Source organism: Nanorana parkeri, unplaced genomic scaffold (genome assembly GCF_000935625.1).
Source record: "Nanorana parkeri isolate BGI_ZX_2015 unplaced genomic scaffold, ASM93562v1 scaffold12, whole genome shotgun sequence".
Lineage (NCBI taxonomy): Eukaryota > Metazoa > Chordata > Amphibia > Anura > Dicroglossidae > Nanorana > Nanorana parkeri.
In genome coordinates this window covers 725633-753116 of record NW_017306280.1, presented here as the reverse complement: position 1 = coordinate 753116, position 27484 = coordinate 725633, and the positions used below count along the sequence as shown (strand labels likewise).

The window sequence follows — 27484 nt, the reverse complement described above, 5'->3', positions numbered from 1 at the left end:
ACTTAAAGCCCAACTCCACACATTTTTTTTAGCTTTGCAGACAGAAAGGAAGAGTTAACATCTCTATTAGGCTCTGATTTCTGCCTGTGACCCCAATACGGAGAATTTCCTTTGCATTCTGTCCCTGTGACACAAATACACGAAATAGGGGATGCAGTTGTCTCTGGGACAGGAACATTATCAGAAGATCTAACCCTTTCCTTACTGTACTAAACATGAGTTTTTGGGTCCCCATAGCAGTAATTTATCATTACTGCCTGTTCTATACAGGTTGTACAACAAAATTCCCCCAATAGGTACACTGGCAGCAAAAAAAGAAAATAAAGAAAACCCCAAAAAAGGCTCTAATTTCACTTTGCTCTATTCAAAACTAAATGTTCTGGCTGGAGTTGGGCTTTCACATACAACAAAATATAGAATGTGAAAAGGAGGAGGGCACCAAGGACATACTATCAGTCCAGTAAATCTTTATTGTACACAACAGAAGGTCACAAAAAAAATCCAATGCACTTTGGGAGCTCACCATCCCCTTTCATAGGGGCTTCTGTTTATGATTCAGAATAATAATGTGATATCGAGAATAAAGCATCAACAGAGTTGCTTGGCACTCCAATCACAGCTCCGCACTTAAGCCCCAATGAGGGGACATCATGAGCCCCCGCCCCCCCTCCAAAGCATGTTGGCTTTTCACGTGAACTTCTGATGTGGGCAATAAATATTTACTGGACCCACACTATATCCTTGGTGCTCTCATCCCTCTCACATTTGTCAGGGACCCCTGAGGATACCCTGGCTGACAGACACCCGTCTCTAAAATCTGGATTTGAAGTCTTTCTGGATTTGAAGTCCAGTGCTCTGCTCACCTGTCTATCACTGATATACAACGAAATGGCATCAGTGAGGTTGTGCTTGCCCTATTGCTGAACTGATGTGTGTAAAAGTCAATATGACAGGGGCGTCGTTCAAAGTGAAATCCCTCTTCAGGCCAAATGCATATCTTGCTAGGATCTTTTAGAAAACTTCACTGTAGCTCCTTACAAGTTTCTGCTTTGGAGACACTGAGACAGGTCATTCCACTGACTTCTGCAAATGTAAAGAGAACTAATGCCAAACCTTTTTTTGGCTTTATTCCTCTTTTGGGTCAGAGTACATTTACTAATGTCCTCCTGTGACAAAAAACTCGGCATCTAACGGGCTACTGCTTGCTATATGCTGACAGTGCAGAGCCGCACTGCCAGGAAAGATCCCAGCAATATTGTCGGGATCCACCCTGCTGACTGACTGACAGCTGGCTCTGCCTCTCTAGAGCCAGCAACAGCAGTGCCTGCCCCATTCCGTCTGTCCCTGCAATAAGCACTGGAGGAACAGAGAGGGTAGGGGGAATCCCTATGGGGAACACTGACTGACAGTCACTGTTCTCTGCAGGTAGAAGACCGAGTGATTATAGGTTTGTGAGCTCTCAGTCTATACAGCCCGCGTGTGACAACTGCAGTGTCACACACTGCCTCTAAGTGGGCTATTCACAAAAGGGTGAAGAGTTTGGAGAAGTCAGGAGAAGTGAACAATCTAGGCCAAAATAGCTGATTTGGAAAAATTCTCCAATTCAGCTCACTTTCCAGTTCAGCTATGTTGGCCTAGATTGTTCACTTCTCCTGCCTTCTCCAAACTCTTCACCCTTTTGTGAATAGACCTTTAAGTGTTGGGAAAAGTGCATTTTACTCTCCCAATTCTTCTCCTTTAAGAAAGACTGCCAAGTGAGAGAGTCTGTCTTCTCTAATCACATGACTAATCCCAGCACTAAAAATAGATAACTACTAGGAAAAGCAGTGATCCAAATCACACTAACGAAAAATTAGATTTCTGGAAGCATTCTGTATAAAAAATGGGTATACAGAACTCCATCAGTGGTTGCCAGGACATCAAAAAAGCATTTTTTTAATTTTTTTTGCGTTACAAAATTATATCTAAAATTATAGAAGTTAAAATGGAAAAGGTCATTTTTTAATACCATTAAAGGATAAAAAAATGAATCCTAATTCAGATTCTAACAGCTTCAGAAACACTGATGCTGGAGCTGACCTGGTGCTGACCATATGAGGCCGTCTTAGCTCCACAAACACTTCAAAAGAACACACAGTCACATCTCACATACTATCACACATTATTTAATCAATACAAGTCCATGTTGCAATCTTAGCCTAAGAACAGCCCCCAGTAACGCATTTCACCCATAAGAGCTTAATCATAGAGATCATCTCTACGATTACACCCTTAAGGGTGGTGCTTAGGCGAGGATTGCAACATGGACTTGTGTTAATTAAATAATGGTACCCGAGATAACAATCTTTAACATTGTTTTTAACAAGGTGTTTTCCTTAGGCCTGGTTCACACCTGGGCATTTTACAGTGCATTCCTACGCTCTGTAAAACGCTCAACATGTGAAAACCAATGATTGCCTATGGGCATGGTTCCCACCTGGGCATTTTACAGCGTGTAGGAACACGCTGCAAAACGCCCTATGCCCAAAAAAGTACGGGAGCTTCTTTGGGGCGTATTTGCCACGCGTATCCATTGGGATATAGCCAGGTAGCCCTCGGAAACGCGCGTTTGTCGCACGTTTTATTTACCACGAAATGCGCAACAAACGCGCATATTCGATACACCTAGGTGTGAACCCAGCCTTAAAGTGCTGCTGAAGAGTCTTGTTGGTCTACTGAAATATGTCCACAGAAGAAGACTGAGTGCACTGACAGATATCTGTACCTGATACTTTTTTGTGTATGTCTCCTCTTTCATATCAGAAAAGCGTTTCTTTAAGGTTTGCTCCTCCACGTTCAACCACTCCATGGCTTTTCTGACTCGATCCTGGAAGCAAAAAACACAGATAAAAAATGTTAGATAAGTACCAAAAGGTGAAAAACATTCTAGGAGTGGTCTTGAAAAGTTGGTGCCATGCCTCATCTGCCCAAAAGAATTTCTAAAAGCTTACCAGATCAGCAGACATCTAAGTTCTTATTGTGCAGTAATATATTTTTTCTAATACAAATAGGAGTTCCTGTGAAATAAACTTGGTCAAAAACACTGCAGAATTCTATCACTGGACTGGCTAAAGACAAGCAGATAGAGAGACTCCACACCCACTTGTATAACCAGACTGGCCAGACCAGTCATTCGGTGAGTTTGCTTATAAGCCACATAAAAGGATGAATGTTTTTTTCCCCAAACCTTAAAAAAAATATGCGACTATCAGACTGCTTTGAACTCTTGGGATTATATATGGCCACCCCTAAGACTATTGCAGAAACATTACCTAGAAACAGATAAGTGATGGGAACAAAAGACCAAGTGGTTCACCAAGTCTGTCTTTTTTCTTTTTCTCGCCTATAAACATAGACCTATGTTTATCCCAAGCATGTAATCCAATGACCTAATAGAAAAGGGTTAATACATGCCTTTGTATATAACTGTGCTAATTGTATAGCAAATGTGATATTCGGGTTAAAGGGAAATTCTGAGTTCCTAAAAACATAATAAAATATTTTCTTTTTTAAATAAAAAGAAAAAATGTGCATTTATTATTTTTCTTGCATAGGAGCCAGTAAAGCAGTGCAACGCTCTGGCTTCTTGAGATTCTCCCTCCCGCCAATGTCCATACCTCGGTACGTAACATGAACGTGAAGGGGAGGAAGTATCAATAGACTACAAGTGTTACACCCTGAATATAGGTATAGTATGAAACATGGTCAGAAAGTAGGGATTTTCAGATACCAATGCCGAAACTTGGCATTTTCACAAGAACTACCAGGGTTGCAGCGGTTGCAGCTGGTACCTGGCTCTGGCAGTCCACCACTGTCCTGAAATCATTAGTCTGTATTGTTTTAGAAAAACGGTCACATGACCATAAACAAAAATGTATCAGTACTTGTATCTGTGAGCACTTGAGCAAGTATCAGTACCTGAAAAAATGGTATCGGTGAATCCCTAATATATATTTATTAAAAAAAAAAATCACAAATCCCAGGAGCTCAGTGTGCGCCTTAAAAATGACAGCTGCCTCCTAACTTTTGAATTTTCCTCTAGTCTAGTCTTGGAGCTGGAAAAGTATCTGCACATGTACTAGAACTTGTACCGAGTACAGTACTTGGTATCTGAACATCCCTATCAGAAAGGTCAATTTAGCCTTTACATTTTTTTATTTATAACCTTTTCAAAGCTAATCTCTACGTAGATATTAAAACAATGAATACAGTTATGCATCTATTACAAAACCTTCAATTAATTCAGAATTGCAATTGAATTTGACTTGATTTTAGCCTCCTGAAATTTCCTGTACAGCAGCACTTGGAGAGGAAGACAACAGTAGGAGCTGAACAGACTGTTACATAACAAGTGCTTGCAAGGAGGATACAGATTGGAGAAGAGAACAAAGAGATAAGCTTATCAGTCTGTTGCTTCTCCAACACTATGCAATCACAGGCTGGGGGTGGGGAGATGACCTAGTTGTGTTATTTAACTGCAATAGAGAAAAGCAAGGTCACCAGGCTGGATGGACAGAAATACAAATCCTTTGGCAGGCAACACAGCTCCCATACATGTATTTCAACAGTGTATGTAGCCTTTTGCTTGAGCTTTAAGATCTCCACAACTACACAGGTCAGTTCTGATTTTTCGAACTATACCAGCACTCACTGTTTACTATTTTACTTTCATAAGCACTTTTCACAGCATTATTGTGTATCACTGGGATTGTCAAATCTTGCCCGGTAATATAAGACTTCTGGTGTGATCTTTTTTCTGCTGTCATTTGTATGCCACACCCACACCAGAATTGTCAATGAGGATTAATAGAAAGATGGGATTTTTATTCATTTTGGCTTTAGATACACTTTAAAAGGAAAATTCCACCTTTTAGAAATAAATAATAAATGTATACTTCTTCATAAAAAGAAAAAATGAGCATGTACTATATTTTTGCATAGGAATCAGTAAAGCATTGCAACCGGGATCAATAGATCATGGGTGCAATGCTCTGGTTCCTGCAGACTCTTCCTCACACCCATGTCCAAACCTCGGTATGGACATTATTATTATTATATAGGATTTATGTAGCGCAGCGCTGTACAATATAGGGAAGACATTCTAATTGCAATACAATTCAAGACAAGATGGTAAAGCGGGCCCTTAAAGGCTAAAAACCTAAAAGCGAGGTGCAAGTGATACATGAGGAGGTTGCTGAGTGGGGATGAATTGTTTGAGAAAGAGTTCAGTGGTTAGTTTGAAGTGCGATAGGCTTCTCTAACGAGATGAGTCTTTAGTGATCGCTGAAAGGCAGTCTGAGTGTGAGGTAGACGGACAGGTTGGGGTTAGAAGTTCAAAAGAATGGGAGAGACTAGAGAAGTCCTGGAGGCGAGCATTAATAAAGGAGAGGACTATAAAATATAAAGACCAAAACCCATGGTAAACAGATGACGTACCGTTGAGTCTTTTGTAGGATCTGCTCTGTTCTTTGAGTACTGTAAGAACTGGGCCACGTAGGTCATAATGGATTTTTCATCAGGATCTGATACATTTATATCTGTAAAATAATAAGGATTCATCAAATAAGCTGCAAGAACATTTACCATGCAAGATGCATCCAACACATAAAGCAGAAAATTGTTTTTTTAGTACAGTTATAATGTTGTTAAAGGGAAATTTCAGTTTGTATTTTTTTTTTCAAACAATAGAAAAAGTGCCAAAAGTACAACTTTTTAATATATATGTTAATGAATGAAACTTTAAAATCGATACAAGATAATTAACATGCCACAGGCCCTTTCTTATTATTAGTCTTGAATCTGTTCCCTTTGAGTCCTTCTAAAGTTGTACAGCTCACTTGCAGGGTACAAACTCAGTATTAGTATGCAAGAGACAGCAACATGATAGGAGACTGATTTTACTACCAATTTGAAGTGGAATTTCAGCTGAAACGTTTTTTGGGAGTGGGGAAGAATAAAAACTTTGGTCAGATTTTTACTGCTGTATTGGCAAGATCGCCCCTCACTTCCTGTTTCACAGACTCAATAGGAAGTGAGATGAAATCTAAAAGGAGCGGTAAATTTGACAACTACTATATTTCCCACAAAAGGTAGCTTACCCCTTTCTTCAGGTGACAACTGTTAGATATCCCTTTGCTTTCTGTTTCTGTCAGTGACAGAAACAGGCTTTTATTTTTGTCAGTTGTCCTGTTTGTGACAGAGACACTGTCCTTCCTTCTGGAGGGTGGCTACTTTTGTTCCCCATGGTGCCTGTGTGTGTTGTAAAGTAGCCACTACTCCAAGATCACTCCTGTGATGGACTACAATCTCAATACAAATGAGTAAACTAAACATGAGAAGGAAGGACAGTGTCAGCATGACTTCAGAGATGATTTGAGGATCTACAGCCGAGTGATACACAAATAAGATACATTTTTGTTAATAGGGTAATGGAATGCATTTTTAAGGTTTAACTCCTACGTTTAGTGTCACTTTAAAGACTTCATTGGATAAGCTCACAGTAAACCCTTTTACTTATTTATTTCACATCAAAAAAATATTAGCAGCTTGAGTCCCTGAGCCTTTTTCTCCCTATGCTCCCTTGAGTGACAGAGTTTTTTTTTTTAAGTTTCAGAGAGGTTTTAATTCACACTCACACAGTGAACACAAGTGTCATCCAGATCATCCAACATAATTAATGAGAATCAGAGGATTAATCTGCAGAGGAAATACTTTTTTTTTTTTTTAATATAACTACTTGAGGGCCATAGATGTGGGAGAGTTGCCATAAAAAACTTGAATATTTGAAGGGTGTATCTCTTATACCCTGATCCACTCCCACCACCATTGCTATCATCAATTCCTGCAACTGCTATTATGGGTACTTCCAGGCAGCAATTGCTACATATTACAAAGCAGTAAAGGATGTCAACATGCAGCCGCTCCTGCGTAAAATGAAAGTGCCAATGAGTAATACAGAGTAACAATGTATTGTTGCATATATTTTTTTTACGTTGTACAAAATTCCATTCCTATGTAGATTATATGGCCTGCATATGACATCCGTTAAAGTGATATTAAAGTTACGCAGATTTTTTTTTTAAATGCATGTAACTAGATAAATCTAACTGCATGAAATGTTTAGTTTGGTCTGCAGATCGTCTCTTTCATTTATATTTTTCACCAGTGCTGTAGATGACCTCTATTCTGAGGGTGGCTCCATTCTCTTGCTGCGTCCTATGGAGCCACTCTCTAGTGTGCACTCCCGTCCTCGAGACTAAAAGCTTTAATGAGACTCTGCCTGACTACAAGCTTTCATAAGACTCTGCCTGACTACAAGCTTTCATAAGACTCTGCCTGTGCACACACGCACAGGCAGCCCAACATCACTAGAAACACCTCCTTAGATGACACATAGTGGCTCCTGTACAGCTCCGTAAGGTAGTTTTTTTTAAAAGAAACTTTATTTAAAATTTTGCAATGTACATATATATACACATGCATCAGTTCTGCTCTAGTCTCGAAATTCAAATGTTGTCAGGTCACTTCCTATGTAAACGCAATGTGGAAGCAATGTGTTTACAGTGCCTAAAACCAGAGCTTTTATGGAGCACTGTTTAGCAGGATTGATTCACCTCCTGGGCTTAAAGTGACACTAAAATCAGGGGTTAAATCTTAAAAATGCATTCAAGTACCTTAACTATGACCAAATATGTATCTTATTTGTGTATCGCTCAGCTGTAGATCCTCAAATCATCTCTGAATTGGTGCCGGCACTGTCCTTCCTTCTGGATGGTGGTTACTTTTGTTCCCCATGGTCCCTGTGTGTGTTGTAAAGTAGTCACTGCTCCAAGCTCACTCCTGTGATGGACTACAATCTCAGTACAAATTAGTAAACTAAACTTGAGATTGTAGTCCATCACAGGAGTGAGCTTGGAGCAGTGACTACTTTACAACACACAGAGGGACCATGAGGAACAAAAGTAGCCACCCTCCAGAAGGAAGGACAGTGTCAGCACCAATTCAGAGATGATTTGAGGATCTACAGCCGAGTGATACACAAATAAGATACATTGTTTGTCATAGTTAGGGTACTTGAATGCATTCTCCTGATTTAGTGTCCCTTTAACACTTTACTCCAGCTATCAGTGGCAGCCTGCTGCTTTAGGCCCTATGCTGCTCAGGGCCCCAAGTCCCTATGCAGGTTTAAAATGGCGTTGGGATAAACTGACACTGTCCCAGCCCCATTTTACAATGGCACCTGGGTCTTAAGAGGATAAGCAAAGAATAAAACAGCATTGCTATTACTATTATCCTGGAATTATTTTTTTTATTAAATGTCCAATATTTCATTACTATTTACCTTCTGGTTCAAGAAGTCTTGGGATTTTTAACTCTTCTTCTGCAATTCTGAAAGCCTCTCGCAATTTCTCCTCGTTAGATTTGACCCGAAATTTCTCCATATCAACCAGGTCCGGTCTCAAGGAGTGTATGATTGCAAGGAAAGCCTGCCCATTTTTCCAGCTGGATTTAAAATCTGTCACGCTGATAGGTCCCATCCTAAAAAAGTGGAACGGAGAGAATTACAGGATGTACCAGGATAAAATTGATAGTATGTATTATTAATAAACGGTCAGGCATCTCCCCACACACCCAACATTATATTTCTCTCTTGAACAGATAACAGATGGTCTCCCAATCATTGAATGACGCAGTAGAGATCTTGACTGTTGGTACAAGGCTGCTATTCTTTCAGGAGATGAGAACAACTGTCAGAGTTCTTTCAATCAATAAAGAGGAGTGTGGAAAGCCATGGGAGTATCAGTAGATTTTTAGTGGTCTTAGGAACCCTAACAAAATCTAAACTGTGGATAGCTCCAGTGAAAGCCAACAGTCAAGATCTACACTGTGTCCTTCAAAGAACAGAAGCAAAGTTTTATCTGGAATCAGGCTCTAATAGAGCAATGAAGTCATGCACTTAAAACATCATGTCATAATATTCATTCCCTGATCGAACTGCTTCCAGCAACAGGTAAAATCAACTAGTGAACCGCCAAAGTTAACTGCAATAAGTCAGATGATTATCTCCATTTCCTTAGCTACTGTTATGGTTTCATGTAGTCATCTTCTATATCACAAGCATGTAGAATACAATGTACTGACCTTAGCCATGCTTTATAGTTTAGAGAATAGGCAGTAACAGACACCAAAAATTATTTACTATACCGCAAGTGAATGCATAATGATACAGAAGCATCAGCACCAAAGCATTTGTATGTAGTTTTATTCAAGGAAACCTCTGCACAATTCTCTGTTTATGTGCCTTCATGGGCCCTTTCCTTCCACAATTGCCATTAACGTTTTAATTTCTCTCACATGTTAAATTCTATTTATAAACACTTGAAACAAGAGTTCCTTTTATGGCCTGTTAATTGTTATTGTCCATCTAGCTGTGCTTAAAAGTATATGTCCAGTCAAAACTTTTTTACTTAGTTTCGAATAGGGTGGGGAAGAGATAGAACTCCTGTCAAGATTTCACTCCTATCTGGAGCCCTGTTGCAAACATTTACACTCACTTCGTTTCATGCTGACCATGTTTTAACAGACAAGAAGTGAAGTTAACTCTTTCAAAACAACACTGAAAAAATATTTTTCTTATATAGCAGAGCAGGGGGAAGGCTAACACCACAGTCAGGTTTTTACTTCTGTCTGTGTCGGTTAAAGATTTTCCCTCACTTCCTGTCTAGTGAAGCCATTGTCAGCAGGACAGAAGTGAGGGGAAAAACCCACTGCATCCAAAACTAGAAAAAAGGTTTTGGTTTAACATACACTTTAAAAGACTATTTTCGTTCACTAAGAAACCTTCTTTTTTTACCCCATCCAAGTCACCAGAAACCATTTTGGTAGCACTTATGGCATCTTCTCCTTCAATCGGAGCCAGGAAGAAGGAAGCCATTATCCCTTCCAACCCCTTTCTCCCCAGGAGATGTGCACAACATGGACAGCAATAGCTGGCAATAGGGAGCAGAGTTTTAAGCAGTAACAATGCTTATGTGTTTGATGGCGCAGCAAATCAACAGCCAATTACAATGGCGGTTCAGATGACAATTTCCGGGACAGTCAATCAAAGAACTGACTAACTGTGGTGCTATGAACATATATTTGCGGTAGGGATGCACCGATACTGGATCTTCAGTATCGAGTACGAGTACCGATACTTTTTTTCCGGTACTCGTCGATACCAAAAGTCCCATTAAGGAAGCCAGGCAACATCTAATGACTCAGCGCCCCGGCTTCCTGATACTGGAAGTTCTAGTAGCGGGATAGGCATCGTGAGCATATGGGCGAGTTCTCGTACTCACCCAAATACTCGGTATCGGTGTATCCTGAATTTGTGGCCAGTGGACGTCCAGACAGAAGACAACACAGATTCAGAATCCCAAGCATTTCATGTATTTGGATACATTGAGAAAATACTGCTTCACAATACAAGCCTTGGCATGCCAAGCTAATGCTTAGGCGCATACTTTTCCAAAGGAATAAAAACTATAAGGGGGAGCTAATGAACACATGATGCAGAGATGGCACTTTAGAAACACTTGTTCATATTCCATACATACCGTGCACACTGCTCCTGAGCCCACTGTAACAGAACTTTCTTTGCGGATATCTTCCATCTAGATTTAGCGCTCCTTTTCGGGGATGGGCTTGCAGTTGGTGAAACTTCTTTCTTACTGTCACACTTAACTGGTTGCAGGTCATCAGGAGCAGCTAAAATGCTTGCCAGACCTTCAATCTATTATAATGTCATAATAAACAAATACAAAGGGTCAAATACTATATACAAAAGGAAGGTAATGGCAAATAATGTTTTAATGTAGCCAAAAAAACTTTTTTTCATATGCAAGTTATCTCATGACAAAATGTAAAACCTGCTTTACAACCACTTACATGGAAATGTAAAATGATTTGCCAAATGAGGCCAAGCACAATGGAAGGTTTCCCACTAATGATGTCCTCAACATGAATATTTATGAGCTTGATCTACAATGAAAATATGCATTGGTTAGTCCGGGGTGAATTTCTAAGGAGGAAAGTCAAAAACGAATTGTTCCAGCGTAAACAAAGGGAATACTCACTGATTGCTTTCCTAAAAAGGTCAGAGCCGATTCGATATTACTTCTTGACTGGAAGATGTTTTTGACTTTTTCACGTGGCTGTTAAAAAAAAGGAAAGAGCTATTCATTAAATCAGAAATCTAAAAGCTCAATTGAAATTTCACACCTTCTAATTTCTATCTAGCCCTGAACCCAAAATGTTATGAATGTTATGATTGACTTTTTCCCAGACATGACTTAGGCCTTGTTCACACCAAATGCAGACCAGATCCGGTCAGGTTTCTGCACACGCAGTGTAGTGGGTTGTGCCGCGTTTTAGACACGTTTTGGATGCGTTTAGGGACGGTTTTGGTAAGAAATTTTTTTTTTTTTAAAGTTTAACATGGGCTTTCAGGCACTTGCATGCATTTTTTATGCGTTTTTGATGCGTTCCAGACCAGATCCAGAGCAGGTAAAATAGGGCTTGCCGCATTTTTTTCATCCGGTCTGGATCTGGTCTGGATCCGCACGCTGCGATGTGAACTGGAGGTCAAAATAGCATAAGAATACATTGGACGCAGTTTTGATCCGGTCTGCTAAGGTCCTCATCTCCCATGCATACATACATACATACATACATACATACATACATACAAGGGCCAATTAAGACAGGAGCCAAATAACCTACCAGCATGTCTTTGGAGTGTGGGAGGAAAGCCGAGTACCAGGAGGATAGGCATTAAATGTCTGTCAATACGGACTTTTTTGGGGACATTTTAATGATTTAATGTTTATAAAGCATTTGCAGCAATCACCAGCTGAGGCTCATCAGGGTATACAGAAATTGATCAAGCAAGAAAACCTTGTCCAACTGCTAATAAGAAGGAGTTTTAGGAGGATGTGGCACTCCTGCCACATCCAGTTCAAGATGTGACTGTTCTAGTTCAGGATGCTGCAGGAAGATTTGGCTGCCTGATGGCAATCAGATAATGCCTCAATGTCCAACCACCCTCTGTGGTCAATGGCTACCCAAAGTCTAAATGCAGGCCTCCTTAGGTAATCTGGCTTGCCTAATAGCAACTCATCAGATTGAAGGACTGCAATGAAAAAAAAGACACATTCGGAACAACATTTTGAATCTGATTGGTTGCAAAGAGGCAACACAGACTGGTTTAAGCTTGCCATACACTTAGATTTCTTTTGTTCGGACTGCAGACTGGACAAAAGAAATCAAAACAGATTCTGCCATCCATGTCAAACAACGTGAATGGACATATCTCTCCTGCGGGGCTATTTTATTCTAATAAATTCTATACCTAATAGGCTGTAATCACTGTTCAGCCCACAATTTTCCACCTGGCCACTTAAACCAAATCGACTGAATAATTGATTTGTCAAGCCGGGTGGTGCCAGCAGGGCCACAAACAACTCAAATTACAGACAAGCCAGCAGAACTCAACAGAAATTAAAGCAGTGTCTGCTATAAACCTATACATCCTTTGGACATTCCCATAATGCCAGCAATTTCTTATTTCAGTATTAGGAAAACTGTGGATTACCAAGACTTCGCCAGACAAAGCTTCAAGTAAGTCCAAGAGGACGTGCCCATCTTGCATATCAGCATACAGATCTTTTACAACTGATTCCTTTTGATGCTGCAAAACAAGACAATATTGATTTGGAATTAATCTCAAGGCAGCAAATAATAACTAATATCATGACAGCATTACTGTGACCAAACCAATGGTAAATAATCTTGCAGGACAAGTAGAAAGGAATTAAATGGGTCTTAGAAGTCCTTATAACTTAATTTACAAGCTAAAAATAAAACAAAAGTGTCCATGTGTGTGAGGTTAAAGAAATATGATCAGGGGCTTCGATTATTCCTAGAGCTGTACTCCACTGGATGGCTGGGGGCAAGAGCACAGACCATCCATACAAATGAATTGACCTGGCCAGGACATTTTTTTTTTCAGCTGGATGGCACTGAGTAGGGCCACACACTGAAGATTTTAGGTGCAGACATAAAGGTAAGTATTTTTGGTATAAGGGCTTCACTGACAGGAGTGGAGGGTATAAATGTGTCTCAGGCCCAAAAAAAAAAACATATGCAATAAATCTCTGGAATACATGCAAATTTTCCCACATTATGTCCCTTTATAGACCCTGCAAGTACAGAAAAATACCAGTTGATCTCTCAAAAATGCATCCTGTTGTGGGCCGATAACGCAGAGATTTTGTGGGCTGAATAGTGTCAGCCCGGCCAGTTTTTTTCTCTTGGCACCTACTCTCCTATCTCCACAACATAAAGGATAATCATTTTGTAGACCCATGATAAGAACCAGGGGGGAACTAATTCCTCTCTTTTAGATAACACTAAACAACTCTGGATTTCTGATATGATCTGCAGGTTGAACAGATAAATCTAAACCCTTCAAAATGGTATACCTAACAGACTAAAAGAAAGCAAATAACTTCACAGTTAGGGTCTAAATACACTATAAATGAAAATTTCACTTAATGTGATGTTGTCCAAGGAGGGAGAACTATTTCCTCTCCTTTAGATAAAACTAAACAACTCTGGATTTCTGATATGATCAACAGGTAAGACAGATATAACTAAACACTTCAAATTGTACATTTAACAGACTAAAACAAAGCAAATACGTTCATACTTGAGGTCCACATACAGTATAAATGACAACTTTACTTAATGTGAAGTTGTCCATTATGCTAAGCTCTATATGTGGATATTTTTTTTAAATCATGAGGATGTCACAAAATGTTTTCTGTGCGATATAGAGTAAATTATTGTTACCTTTAGTAATTGTGAATTAATCCAGTTGGAGAAGGTTCTCTTCTGGGTACCCTCCTGCTCAGCTGTAACACAAGATAAAATAAAAATGAAAAGGTCAGTCATTTGGAAATCATTTTACTGTAGAACCCACCTAAACAAAAGTGTGCTCTAAGTTTTTTAAAGACAGGTCTCTTTACATATCTAAACGTAATAGATGAACAAATTGCGGCTGATCACATGCCATCTCATACTAGAAACTTTCTAGCAGTTACAATCACAAAATTATTTCCTCCTTATGATTTGCAATTAGCTACAATTCTTGTCCATGGAGGGAAAACAAATTGCCATTATTTCACCAGTATTAAAACTGTATATTATGACAGTTCCCTCCCTATCCCTAGATCACGACCACAGCCCCCTTCCCCAGAAGCCAACAACGTCCTGTCCCTCTGACCCTTGTTACTGGAATAGGAAGTGAAAGGAAAATCTCCCCAATGGTGCATGGACTCCAATTAAAAACCTGGGAGGTTCCACCCCCTTCCCCCCATCTACCCAAGACAAAAAGCAAAAGGTTTGTCTGGGTTTTACAATGTATGTAAAGTCAAACCTTTTCTTGCTTTTGGATAGGGTGCTGAAGGTTTAGGACCCCGACAGATTTTTATTGCCGTTTCCTAGCTGGGAAGATTCACCCTCTGTATTGGTCCTGGTGACCACTGTGTCCAGCATAAAAACTGATGGAAAATCTAAAAATCTTAGGCTGCCGGGAACAAGAGGAGAGGAGAAATCTTCCATTGGGTAAACATTCTGGTGACAACTGTGTAAAAGAGGCTATTCCCTCGCTTTGGAGGGATCTCTTAACTGCTGCTATGTCTCTGGGACAGGCAGTGATGGGAAAATTCCCTGATGAAATACAACGCCTAAAATGTACAATGAAAAACTGACAAGAGTCTTAAAGCTGAACACCAGACAAACCTTCATTAATATATATTGTTCAATAGCCACAATGGGTATAATTTCTCTTTGTGTGCACCAAAAGACATTACACACCCAGTTATTAGCTTGGAAAAAAATAGAAGTGACATAATCACTGTGCTGCACATAGCCTGTGTAGTGTGCAGAGCTGTAAGACGGACGCAGAAGGTCCCACCCATTACAGACTGCCTGCAGAAAACTACAGGAGGGGGCGGAGACAAGACCAGTCACCCTGCACAAGGAAAGAGAGCAGTGACTGTTCTTTATTACAGAAAGCTTCTTTCTGGATTACTGCACAGATCTAGAAGAAATACAGACAGCACACCAAGATTTAAGTAAGAATACACATGGTTCTTGTATTTAGACAATATTTATTTATCCTGGAGTTAAGCTTTAACCATTTCCTAATCTATCCAAGTGTTTTCTGGTTTAGCTTTATATACACTTATCACAAAGTTTACATCAGCTGCAATTGAAATAGTTTACATTTCAATTACCCAATTTGTAAATGTAATCATAACAATATCATCATAACCATAATAAATAAGAGTTCATTCCTAACGCTATTTATCCAGATAGCAACATTTTCCTCTCTTAGAAAGTTGAGAAAAGTCTACTGGCGTAGAGAGAATTACCCTAAAACTCTGGGGATTATGGGAGAGCCATAGAGCTCCAGACATCATCATTATTATTACAGATCACATTGCTTCAAAAGATTTTTTTTTTTAAGTGTTTTCTTAAAACCTCCCACAAAATCATAACAACCACATAAATATTAGAAGCCAGGAACTGCATATCTGCACATTTATTACCTTGTCATGCATCTACTGTCTCTTTAAAGCTCACAAAGCCCCATTGTTATTGAATACTCTATGATTCAGAGCAATCCACGATAATCCACAGATATCCTTCTATTCAACGTGTGATCCTTCAAAAGATCTTCATGGTTAGGAAGGTGGGCACCCACAACAATAAGGTCTCTGTACTCCGTCTGACTCTCACACAACATCTGGCACATAGTTTTTTTATAGAAAAGGTATGGAACAACTTAACCTGGCACAGAAATAATGTATTCATGGCCAGAATGTACCACGAGTGGGCAGCAAAATCCAGAGATGAAAGCCAGCAGGGTTTCGTTTTCCCAAAACACATTTATATCTGGGACTATCTTGATAGCGATACAACTTTAGAAACCCATGCTACTGAATTTCTGTATCTTCCTATTCTATGTAGCACTCAATTCTCGTATATGGGTATCTATGGGTGTCCATCCCCATCCATACCTCCCTACCCATATCCATGTATTGATCCATCTACCTATATATCCGTATCTATCCATATGGGCAATGGGTAGCACAGTGGCGTAGTGGTTAGCACTTATGCCTTGCACCACTTGGGGTCCCTGGTTCGAATCCCTGCCAGGTCATGTTTTCCCTGTGCTTATTTGGGTTTTCTTCCGGGTACTCCGGTTTCCTCCCACACAAACATTTAATATATTGCTGCTTACCAGTCCTTAGATGTGGTGTCTGCATTCATTTTCTTTTTAAAAGCACTTTTCCTTTATGTTCACCTGGTAATCCTGCCAGTAACAAACTTCCTGTCGTTAGTGACGACACTCACTCACCATACTGTCTATGGAGGAGCAGTGTTGTCACCCTAGGATAAAATGTGTGTTAGGACGACATATGGGGGAGGTGTTCTGTAGTTCACAGAGGTGAACTGAGTAAGGCTGATAGCTGATACCCCTTAAAGCAGAACTCCAGGCAATAGTATTCTTAACTTTTTTTTTTTTTTTAGCACCTAGACAAAAACAGTGGGGGTAGTCCAACTGCAAGGGTTAAGAACACTTTTGTCCAGAGTTCTGTTTTAACACTAATACATGACATGGGACCTCACTGGATTTTTGGCAGAATCAATAGGTATTCTGTATTCAAACAGATATACCACTGAAAGAGTGTTGCTATATTTAACAGCAGAAGGAAGAAAATTAGATAAGTTCATTGTTATGGTTAACACACCCTTTAAATTAAGCTAATGGAGCCGGATCCATGAAAAGAGAATGCTTTTACTTTCAGTTGATTAGGAAGTCTGGTCATTAAGAGGAAAATGAGCACATTATTACTGCATATGGCAATGTTCAGGGTGGAAATTCTTTAGTGCTTTGTGTTTTCTGCTGCTTCCTCATAGTAAATGACAGATAAGATAAACAAAATCGTCATAAACTTCCCATTTTCTTCCTCAGGACAATACTGTGCAAGAAAAAAACTGGACAATTTCAACTATATTAGATAAGCAAGACGCATGGTTCTGGTTCACAGACACTCAGAGAAAAGCTAAAATATTTAAACACATAATTGGTGAAACAAATCTCCCAACTGTCCCTGATTTGGAGGGACTGTCCCTCTTTTGAAACCAAATTCCTCTGTCCCTCTACCTCCTCAATTGTCCCTATTTATGGTTTGAAGCAGCCCATTTCAACCAGTGTGCCTTTTAGCTTCTTCAGCAGTGCCTTTAAATTTTTCACACAGCATCTTACCTCTGATGTGAAGAGAGCTCCTAATGTGAAAGAGGGAGTCCAATGTAAAAGGAGGGGGCTTCTAAAGTAAAGGGAGGCGCCTGATGTCATGGGGTAGTTTGGTGTTAAAGGGGGGATTCTTATGTGAAAGGGAGGCTCTGGTGTGAAGGGGGCTCCTAATGTGAAACAGGGGGACTCTGGTGTGAAAGGAGGGGGCTGCTAAAGTGAAGAGAGGTCCCTAGTGCAAGAGGGGTTGTAAGGGTGTGAAAGGAGGTGGCCTCCAAAGTGAAAGCTCCTGTTGTAAAGGGATAGTCTGATGTTAACACTTTCGCTGTCATGGTCATTTTTGCACACATGTTATAATACACATTTTAGGCATGCAAATTACTTAAAACCCTCAAACACTAAGTATTTTTTGAAAGCAAAGACCTGTTGAATAAAAACGTGGAAATTGCATATTTTTTTGTTTTACACAATACACAAAAACACAATATAATGCCCATTTTTTGTAAAATATAAATGATGAGGTTGCGACGAGTAAAGAGATACCCAACATGCCCATTTGAAAAATTGAGTGCGTCCGTAAAATGGTGGCAAATTACGGCACCCCAAATTGTCCATAGGCGGCGCTTTAAAAGCCTGTACAGGTCATCAGTTTAGAGATGTCTGTAAATATCGGCCCTAGAATTATTGATCACAAATAATACAATCTCATGGGGGTGGGGGACTTTAACAATTTTTTTTAACTTTTTGTTTTCTACTTTAATTAATGTCTAGCCCCTTATGTGATAACATACTAGGTGGTGACAGGTTCTCTTTAAGGTGATGTTAGTGGTCAATTAGACCCCTAATGTCACGTTTCCACTCCAAAGAAGCTAATGGAGCACAGATTGCGCTCCAATAGCTTATTGCTCAGCTTCTGCAGCTGAGCAATGACAGCTGAGGGACCACAATTGATGCAATCAGCATCACTTCCGGTCCCAAAGAGCGGGGAGAACGGTGAACAGGTGTTCCTTGGTCCTCTTCCCCGCTGACACCCGACATGTCATCCCAGGCCTGAAGGGGGGGGGGCGCAACAGAGCCCGAGAAGCAAGGCGGGGGTGTCAGGCGGGGGCACACTTCACCGGCCTGTAGAAGTGATCTGACAGCAGCTCAGCCACCAGAAATGGCTTCCAGTGTAAAGCCAACACTTGGCATTAAACATGTAAACAGAGTCGGAAAGCCGGCTCCATGTTCCCTGGCTACATTGCCGGGCAGAGGAAATCTCCCTTTGACCGGAAGTTCCGGTATCGGGGGTAAGCGTCAGAGCATTTGGGCGAGTACTCGCCCAAATGCTTGGTATCGGCACAGATACCGATACTAGTATCGGTATTGGTGTATTCCTATATATGATATACGAGACTTCTAATTCCCCATTATAAATTGTTGAATTGATTGGTGGAATCAGATTTCTTGCTAGGAGTAAAAGAACCACAATTGTCTCTTTTCTTTTCTACTTGCGTGCCAAGGATCAGTAACCCTAAAACACAAGATCTTACCAGGCATTCACAGTAAACACGCTGAAATATATTACCGCAACAAATAAAAGGATGCTATATCTATAAAATGTCATTTTAACTTGCAAACCCAGCTTAGAAGACTTGGGCTTGGGAGGATCAGCATTCTGTACTGTTCAGGCTCTTTTGAACCGTGGCTTATGGTTTCCTTTGGAAAAACATGTTTGATGTTTATTTCCTATTGTTTAATTTGTATTTAAACAATTTGCTGCCTTATTATTATTGCTTGCATTAGGAGCTCAAATTAGCCGTGACAGCTTTGATTTTCCGGGTTATAAAACAGAGTTGCTTTGAGCCAGCTAGCTAACTTTACAATTTGTGTTGAGAATGTTTTTTTTACTTTATGGAAAATGCAGGGAAGGGTCCCAGAGGCATGATAGCATTTGAGGTTTCACCACAACTGGAGTGCTGGGGTTGTCTACTCCTGATATAGTGCATAAAGTTATTAAGGCGGTATTTCATTCCCAACAAGCTAGCAGAAATAACAAAGGCACGATCATGCAGCAGGCTCTCCTCCCAATCAACTAGTGCCCTAGCTATGTTGATGCCTCAACCTTTGCAGTGTAACACATCTCCAGCCCCAGAAAGTCAAAGAAAATAAAGTTGTTTTTCATCATTCATTTTTATTGGAAATTTTCAGGAATACAGAATCCGAATAATAAAGTGGTGCATTAAAAAATGTGTCAAAGTGGTGGATTCGAAGCCGAAGGAGCACGAAAAGGCCGGGTTAGTGGAATAAACAACTGAGATATAATATAGCAATCATCAGGCTAGAGGTAGGATAGGGATCATTTGGGCAAACACAAATAGCTTTGTGATAGATCTTCTCGGAACATATAGTATAAACAGAGTCCCGGGGTCTTGCTAAAAGAAACCACTGTGATCGGATTGGAAGATGGAGAGAGAAAGAAGGAGAAGATAAGAGAGAAAACAGAAACAGCGAAGAAAGGAAAGAGGGAGGGGAAAACTGGGGGGGAACTCAGGTTCAGAGGAGCAGTATCTGCGGGAATTCACAATGATGAATGGTCTAGGAAAGTGACAGTTTCTCAGGTCGTTGCAAAGTCAGCATCAAAGTGGGGTGGAAGACATTTTAGGATCCAGGGATCCCATATTCTTTCAAATTTGTGCGTAGTGTCATGGCGTTTGGTTGATAACTTTTCATACACAAATATTGTGTGTAGACAGGCTTTTGTTTCAGAAAAGTGTAAAAGGGGGACAGCCAGGCTTTAGCAATAGTTTGCTTAGCTGCGGTGAGAACATGTGTCATTAGGGTAAATTGTGTTTTATTCAGATTTTCAGGTTTCAAACTTAGAAGAGCTACTGCCGGCTGAAAAGTGGGGGGAGGGGGGGAGTGGATGACGAGAGAGCGTATAAAAGCAAATATTTTGTGCCAAAAGTGCTGCGCAATCATGCACGTCCACCAGATGATAAAGTTGTTTTTGAGAACAGAGGGAAAAACAAATTAGTGAGAGAGTTCCCACAAAGCAACCCTCATCTCTCATTAACACGGAGCATGGATTCCACCAGCATGGGGCACAGAAAAGCCAAAATAAAGGAAATCTGAAGTCTTTCAATATTTCTTTGATGAATGTTCAAGAAATAAAAAGTGTCTAAGGTGTGAATATATATTTCTTATAACATAGCAGAGCTTCACTGTTTGAGTCTACTTTAAGTAATTAGCATGTCTATTAAGTATTCTGCATCAGCCCCCAATGAGCTTTCCACGAAGGAAACCAAAGAGTGAATTGTGGGTGTAAGTCTAAGTGGTTCTAGTAAAGTTTATATTAAGATCAAAAACATGATAAAAATAAAAAAAACAGTAAACACAAATTTGTATTTCAGTTATTAATCTTATTTATACCCCCATTTTATTTCGGTCACAAAGGAAGAACAAGCCTCCAACTATTTAAAGAGAAATATTATTTGGCATTCTTAGTGTTCCAATAATGTAAGTACACAATATTATTTTATCCAATTTGCTCAGTGTTTTATGATCATTAAATCCATATACACCCTACAATAAAAACTATCAAAACATATTAGCAGGGCCTTGCATTTTCCTCACTATAAAACATGTATAAAATGTTTATACATCTTATGGTTACATATGGAACCTCTCATGGATATAATTACTTAATTTTCTTCTAGGATTATATGAAGTTTCTTCATCTCCAAGTTGCACTTACATTTCAATAGTAAGAAGAAGCTTACATCTTAGGGCCTGTGTATACAACTGTTTTATATTATTAAAGCACCTAAAATTGGTAGAAAAATGATTTAACCACAGGGGACGTAGGGGCTTTTTTTCAGTAAGAGCAGTTAAAGTGTAAAACTCACTGCCACAAGCAGTGCTATCAGCTGAGAGTATTAAATCATTCAAAAATCAATTAGAGACCTTCCTCAGAGACCGTAACATACAGGGGTACAGATACACTTAAAAACAAGATCACACAGAGACTTGTGTACACACATACACAATCACAGACAGACACACAAAGGTTGAACTTGATGGACCTGTGTCTTTATTCAACCTCAGATACTATGTAACATCTTTAACTTCCAGTCCTCTGCACAACCATCATACAACCGAAAGAGCAGTTTAGGAGGACATGAAAAAACTGAGTTTCCATTTTTTAAATATTGAGGTTCTCTGGCAATATATAATATAATCTATTATGTATTTACATGTTTAACTGAGAAAAATGCAGGCCGTGTGTGTATGTTTTGTTCTTATTGCACAGTGCATTTTGGTTTATCGATACTAATAAGGTATTAAGCAAATTTGATTAAATAAATTATGTGAACTAAGACCTACTACGGAGACTAAAGCTGGCCATGCACCAATATTTTATTCGTTAAACCCGCGGGATGAACAAAGAAATACAACCAATTCCTCAACCAAAGCTTAAGAGCATTGATCAAGGAATCTCCCACTGTTTGCATTGTATTCTGACCATGGCCACTGGCAGCTGTCAGAATATCTGAACAGAGTCAGCCGCCAATGAGCTGTTCATTCGGAGATTTTCCGACCGGCTCCTTCGATCAGCTGATTGAGGTATGCCAGTCAAAGGGGTCCCGACAGTGGGGTGGAGACCGCAAAAATTCATATAGTGTATGGCCAGCTTTAGAATGCCATATTATATAACATTTCTCTTTCAGGAGAGGTATATTTAAACATTATATGTGAACAGCCACTATAGGGTCTTCACTGCTCCTTATAGAAAAAACAACAATATTTTCACCTCTTGCATAGTAAAGGTAAACACGTAGCTAAGTTGGGAGAAAGGTGGTTTGCCCACTGAAGTAACTGGAGATGATAGGAACTGAGAATTACCACGCTAAGAGGTATCCATACAAAGGCACGATATATGCTCAATATTGCCAATTCCAATCTGGCCAACTGTCTTTAAATGCAAAGAGCAGAACAATGCGAAGATATTGAGCAATGAATTGACTAAATGAGCTGGAAGAATTTGCTGATCATTAGACAAGGGCAGTATATGGAGATGCCTACCCACGAGGAACCACTGCTCAATGCATAGTGACTATAGAGATTGTTTACAGACATCTTGCTCTATGTGTGCCACCAAGGATACAAAACAACCTTGCGTTGCACTCTACTGTGCATCTTTAATGCTCTAACCCCACCACAACTATCTGATTGTGTATAGGTATCCCTCCATAGTTACCTTTACAGCATTATTAAAAAGCACCTAAAGTCCAACTTTTTTTTTTTATCCTGTAAACACGCCAGGAAGTGAGAAACTCAGCAAAATCTCTTCACAGAGATTTGTCACTAGAACAAGTGTCCTCACTGAGAGATTTCCCCTAATTTCATATTTTGGTGACAGCTCAAACCTGTGCATTTTCCCATTTCAATGGTCAGCAGCACAAATAGGGTGATTCTCCCCAGCAAAGACACAGACAGCAATAAAATCCTTGAGACCAAAAGCCAGCACACCAATGTTTTCAGACCTCAATGTTTTACTGAGGTCATAGTTGCCAAAATAGATTCAAAAGAACAGGAAAAAAAAGTCATAGCATATGATGTCCTTTTTTTTGTTCTTCAAATCTACTTCTACAACTACGACCTCAGTAAAACACTGAAGTCTGAAAACTTGTGCTCACAAGTTTTTGACCGTATCACCATTGGTCAAAAACCCTTTTTGTTTTAAAGGTACCGTTGCGAGATTAATTTTTGTCCAGCATAAAAAACCTGACGGGAATGAACCCTTCACAACTCTATCAAAAATGTATAAAAATAAAGTGTCTGGAAGATCACATTTCAGATTTTGTATTCTCCGTTTAAGACATCTGAGAATTGCAATTGTTTTTTTCTTTTTCTTTTGTTCCTAACAGAAACAAAACAGAAGCTTCCAGGGTTCTTAATGAAGTGAGTCATTGCTGATTAATTTTGCTTGGCTTATAAAGCAACGTATTAAATATTACTTGCTGCATTTTTACTGGTTATCCCTAGACATGACCTCAACAAGCATGATCTTGTGTAGCAGCTGTTCCTACAGCCCAGCTCTAGAGCACGTGGATCCTATTCTAGTCTAACACTCATAACTTTTTCAATGTGTAATCCTACGTGGAAAGCATCTTGACGCTACTGTAGCTGAGGCTAGAACAAACCTCTTCAGATCTTTCTTCAAAAGGGAAATGTTGACAATGGGGAATTGCAAGACAAAAGTCAAAGGATGTGCTACATAAACATTTAGCATTTTGATCCTCAGTGGCGTTGGCAAAGTTGTGGTAACCCACAAGTTGAAGAAGTACATGTACTGGAACGTTCCACCAAACATTATCATGGTAAAACTTGCTGTGCATGGGATGTCACACCAAAGGGAACTTCTTCAGAGGTGCCAAATGCTCCAACTGCATTGGGGTATGAATGATAATCACATCAGTAGACCTTTAAAAACCCGTGCTAACCCGAGTCTAGAGGTCTGGAAACTTGTGTCCACTTTGCTGGTCATCTCTGCTCTATAGGCAGTTCCAAAACTCCCTACTACCCTGCCATATTAGCTGTAATAGCCAACTGTAAAATAGACACTGAATACCTATTTAGATGTGCATTTAAAAAGGTAGACTGTGAAGGTTGCATTGTTCTTTGAAGCTGGATATAGTCTTTCTAGAAGAAAAAAAACTGAAGATCAGTGTTGGACTGTGATGACCTCTGTTTACATGGGTCATCTAAGGGACTGATGGTCACACCCAATAAGAGCATCAGATTAATCACAAGATTATGTTTGCCATATGCCAAGTCACTTTTTCAAGCGATGCAACAGATTCATGCATCACTCATGATAGAGCAGAGCATTGCATCGGTTACAGAAATAGAGATAAACAAAGCAAAGGGTAAAAAAAAACAAAAGCTCTGAATAGCATCAGAATAGCCAAACTAACAATGTGGCTATTAAAGCATGTCTTAGCCCAAGAACAAAATTAATAATATTGCAGCTTAGTAGACCTTAAATGTGGTGGCTCCATTAGTTTTCTTTCTTCTGGAGATCCTGCCAGTAATGCAATTCCTGTTCTAGGGTGAAAATGCTCATCTACTTTACTGTATCTATATAGGAGAAGCTTTGTTAACATACGATAGGATTACAGATACCTCCCCTTCTCCTCTACACCATTACATAGTGGGGTTCTGGAATCAACACTTTAAACTGGTTTGGAGAGGAGGTGAACTGTCCAAGGTAAACAAACGTGGCTATTACATACAAATATTAGCAAATCTATGGATGACACAATATCAGTGATGGGCCTGCTGTTGATCTGATCATCATGAATCTTAATTTGTCTCCAACTTGCACAATATTTTCCTTCCTACACTACTCAGAGTTAGGGTACCTATAGGCATTAGATAATAATCTACAGATGCTGATGGGCAAATGTCTACTATTTAGAAGGTACCTGAAGACAGACCTTCTCAATTGTTCTTAATTAAAGCATACATCAAGGCAAAATAAAAAGTCAATTAAGAAATCATATTTCCTTGGGAAAAGTTAGTGCCATGACTGTTTTCTTCTACCAAAGCCATGCTCCCCTCCGCCCCCCATATTCATTGCTTCAACAGGAACATTTGTGCAACCCAACCATACTGTTCCTGTTCAGAGGAAGTTGAATCTACAGATATCATGAGATGCTCAGACACTGCATGCACATCAAACACTGCTATCAGGTCTATGGCTAGCTAGACTTAAGAACTTCAGACTGGTTGACTGCTAGAGGAACAAAACAATATATGGCAATGTGTGCAAAGATTGGATCAAATGGTCAAACAGGCAGTAACATTTAATTGACAGACTAGGACATTGCATAGGGATGTCTTCCAACAACATTCAATTAACCATTAAAATATGCATGTGCAGAGATGGCAAGAACATGAGTTTTGAGTGATGAGACATTACTGTGATCTTTTGGCTCTGACACTAGGCAGGTTAAGTAAGCAAAAGAACAGGTTAATGTATGTAGGGATTAGGTTACAGGATACGTTAGCTTATTGCTAGGGTCATAAGTTCTAGTTTTGTCCGAAGCCTAAATGTATTGACCTTCTTCATTTCCCATAGAGCATCAGCAATCATCCTTATGTGGACATTATATTATAATAATGGACAGAACTATAGTTGAAATCAATGGAAACCTGCACTGAGAGAAATACAGGCATCACTGCTAACTACACCGGTTGCATACTTGTTCTAGGTCAGCGACTCAGTAAGTTGGGATATGAGAGACTGCCAGGCAACTAGCAAGTTCAAAATTAGGTCAGCAATGGCAGCTTCAATCTATCTTTACAGTACAGATTTTAAATTAAAAGTTGTAATATAAACTAAAACACAACCCACCTTAAAAATGTGAGTCCATGCGATGCAGTTCATGCCTAGAGCCTTATAATAAACTCAAGTATTTCAGAACAGAAGAATCTGAAATTACCTGTAACTGCCCCAGGCACTCACACTGTAAACTAAATGATTCCTCAGGGTGCTGAAATACATGTGAAAGCTCTATTTATCATCGACTATACGCCCTACATGGCACTCATGCAATAAGTCGAGTCAACCTGAAAAACTGGATCTATAAAAAAGGGAGAATTTATCAATACAAATTATTAAAAAAACACAAATTTTATTTTTAAAAATACATTATTATTTTCAAACTGGAAATAAAAGCACTGAAAAATCAAGTATTCTAAATGTTAACTTGCGGCATTTTTTTCTTTTCCAGAAGTAATATTTTATTCACTTGCAATGTGCGGTTGAACTTGCTAGAATGCTCTTGTGAATATCCCCAATAAACACTGCACTGTTTGCCACTAGTCCCCTGGATATAGTATCTGTGCCCAAGAGACTGCTTATTCCCAGGGGGCTTAATTACCAGCTACCGATCGCCAGCTCACAGTCCTTAAAGGAAAATATAAAAATGATGTAGGTATGCCAATTAGTCTCACAACCATCGTCAAGTTAACTGGTGCACGTTGACACTGCTTAAATTTAGCCTGGGGATCTAGGCATTAACATCCTTTGGTCAAAAAAGGGTTAAATATAAAAACATTGCTCAAAGCATACTTTACAAAAAAAAAAAAACCTATGCTAGAGCAGTGACTTGAACGTTTAATAATTAGACTTTAGATTAGAGTGCTGTTCAAATACAAAACTGGCAAGTGTTGCCATCAGTGAAATACCAATGATTCTAGCACAGTAGATTCATGTGTGAACAAGAGAAGGCCACACCTTAGCCGTGTCCAGCTTGGTATAAATACAGTACAGTCAGCACACACTCCATGTGCCAAATTGAATGGGTTTTCACTGTTGGCTGCAAAAAAACAGGCAAAGCTAGATGAGCAGGTGAACCATTCAAGGCAAATTTGCAACGTATTGTGTGGAGGTCCAGCAATTACTGCCTGATTCTCCATTGTACAATGTTCATTGCCCTTTCAGACACAAACAAAGAAGATAATGTTTTATTATTATTAGTAATATATTAGGAATCATTTTTATAATAATTTAATTAATGTAATATTATATTAAATAACAATGATAAATTTAATTAATGTAATAATTAGCGATGCACAGATACCGTTTTTCGTATCGAGTATCAATATTTTTTTTTCCGGTACTCACTGATACCAGAAGTCCCATTAAGGAAGCCGGGCAACGTGCAATGACTCGCTGCCTGGCTTCCTGATTGGCCGGGAAGCCGACTCCATGCTCACTCATCACCAAGTGACGAGGAAGCATGGAGCCGGCTTTCTGGCCAATCAGGAAGCTGGGAGGAGGGTAATGACTCGCTTGGCCGGCTTCCCAACCAATCAGAGGGACATGGAGTGTCACCAGTGACGTCAATAATTGCCAGTAGCTGGGTGGGATGCCATCCAGAGCATCCCAGGTTAATAAGAGCTGGGCAGAAAGATGTGTATGGCCTTACATATCTACCTGCCCGGCTCTTGGCAACCTGGGATGTTCTGGCCGAAAATCGGGTGGCAGGCAAACTGCAAACATTAGCAGCCATGCTGCTCTGCCTGCCG

The 27484-nt window shown here is 39.7% G+C and overlaps 1 protein-coding gene across 1 annotated transcript in view; it reads right to left on the bottom strand.

Moving 5' to 3' along the window:
* SYNE2 (spectrin repeat containing nuclear envelope protein 2) overlaps positions 1-27484 on the bottom strand; it is a 272106-nt gene that overhangs the window by 223190 nt on the left and 21432 nt on the right. Inside the window, exons 4-11 of the mRNA XM_018556025.1 lie at positions 13933-13994; positions 12674-12769; positions 11157-11234; positions 10969-11061; positions 10638-10813; positions 8381-8577; positions 5476-5576; positions 2765-2866 (exon numbers count right to left, since the gene is read on the bottom strand). Of these exons, the coding sequence (XP_018411527.1) occupies positions 2765-2866; positions 5476-5576; positions 8381-8577; positions 10638-10813; positions 10969-11061; positions 11157-11234; positions 12674-12769; positions 13933-13994 (905 nt within the window). The remainder of the gene's footprint in view (positions 1-2764; positions 2867-5475; positions 5577-8380; positions 8578-10637; positions 10814-10968; positions 11062-11156; positions 11235-12673; positions 12770-13932; positions 13995-27484) is intronic.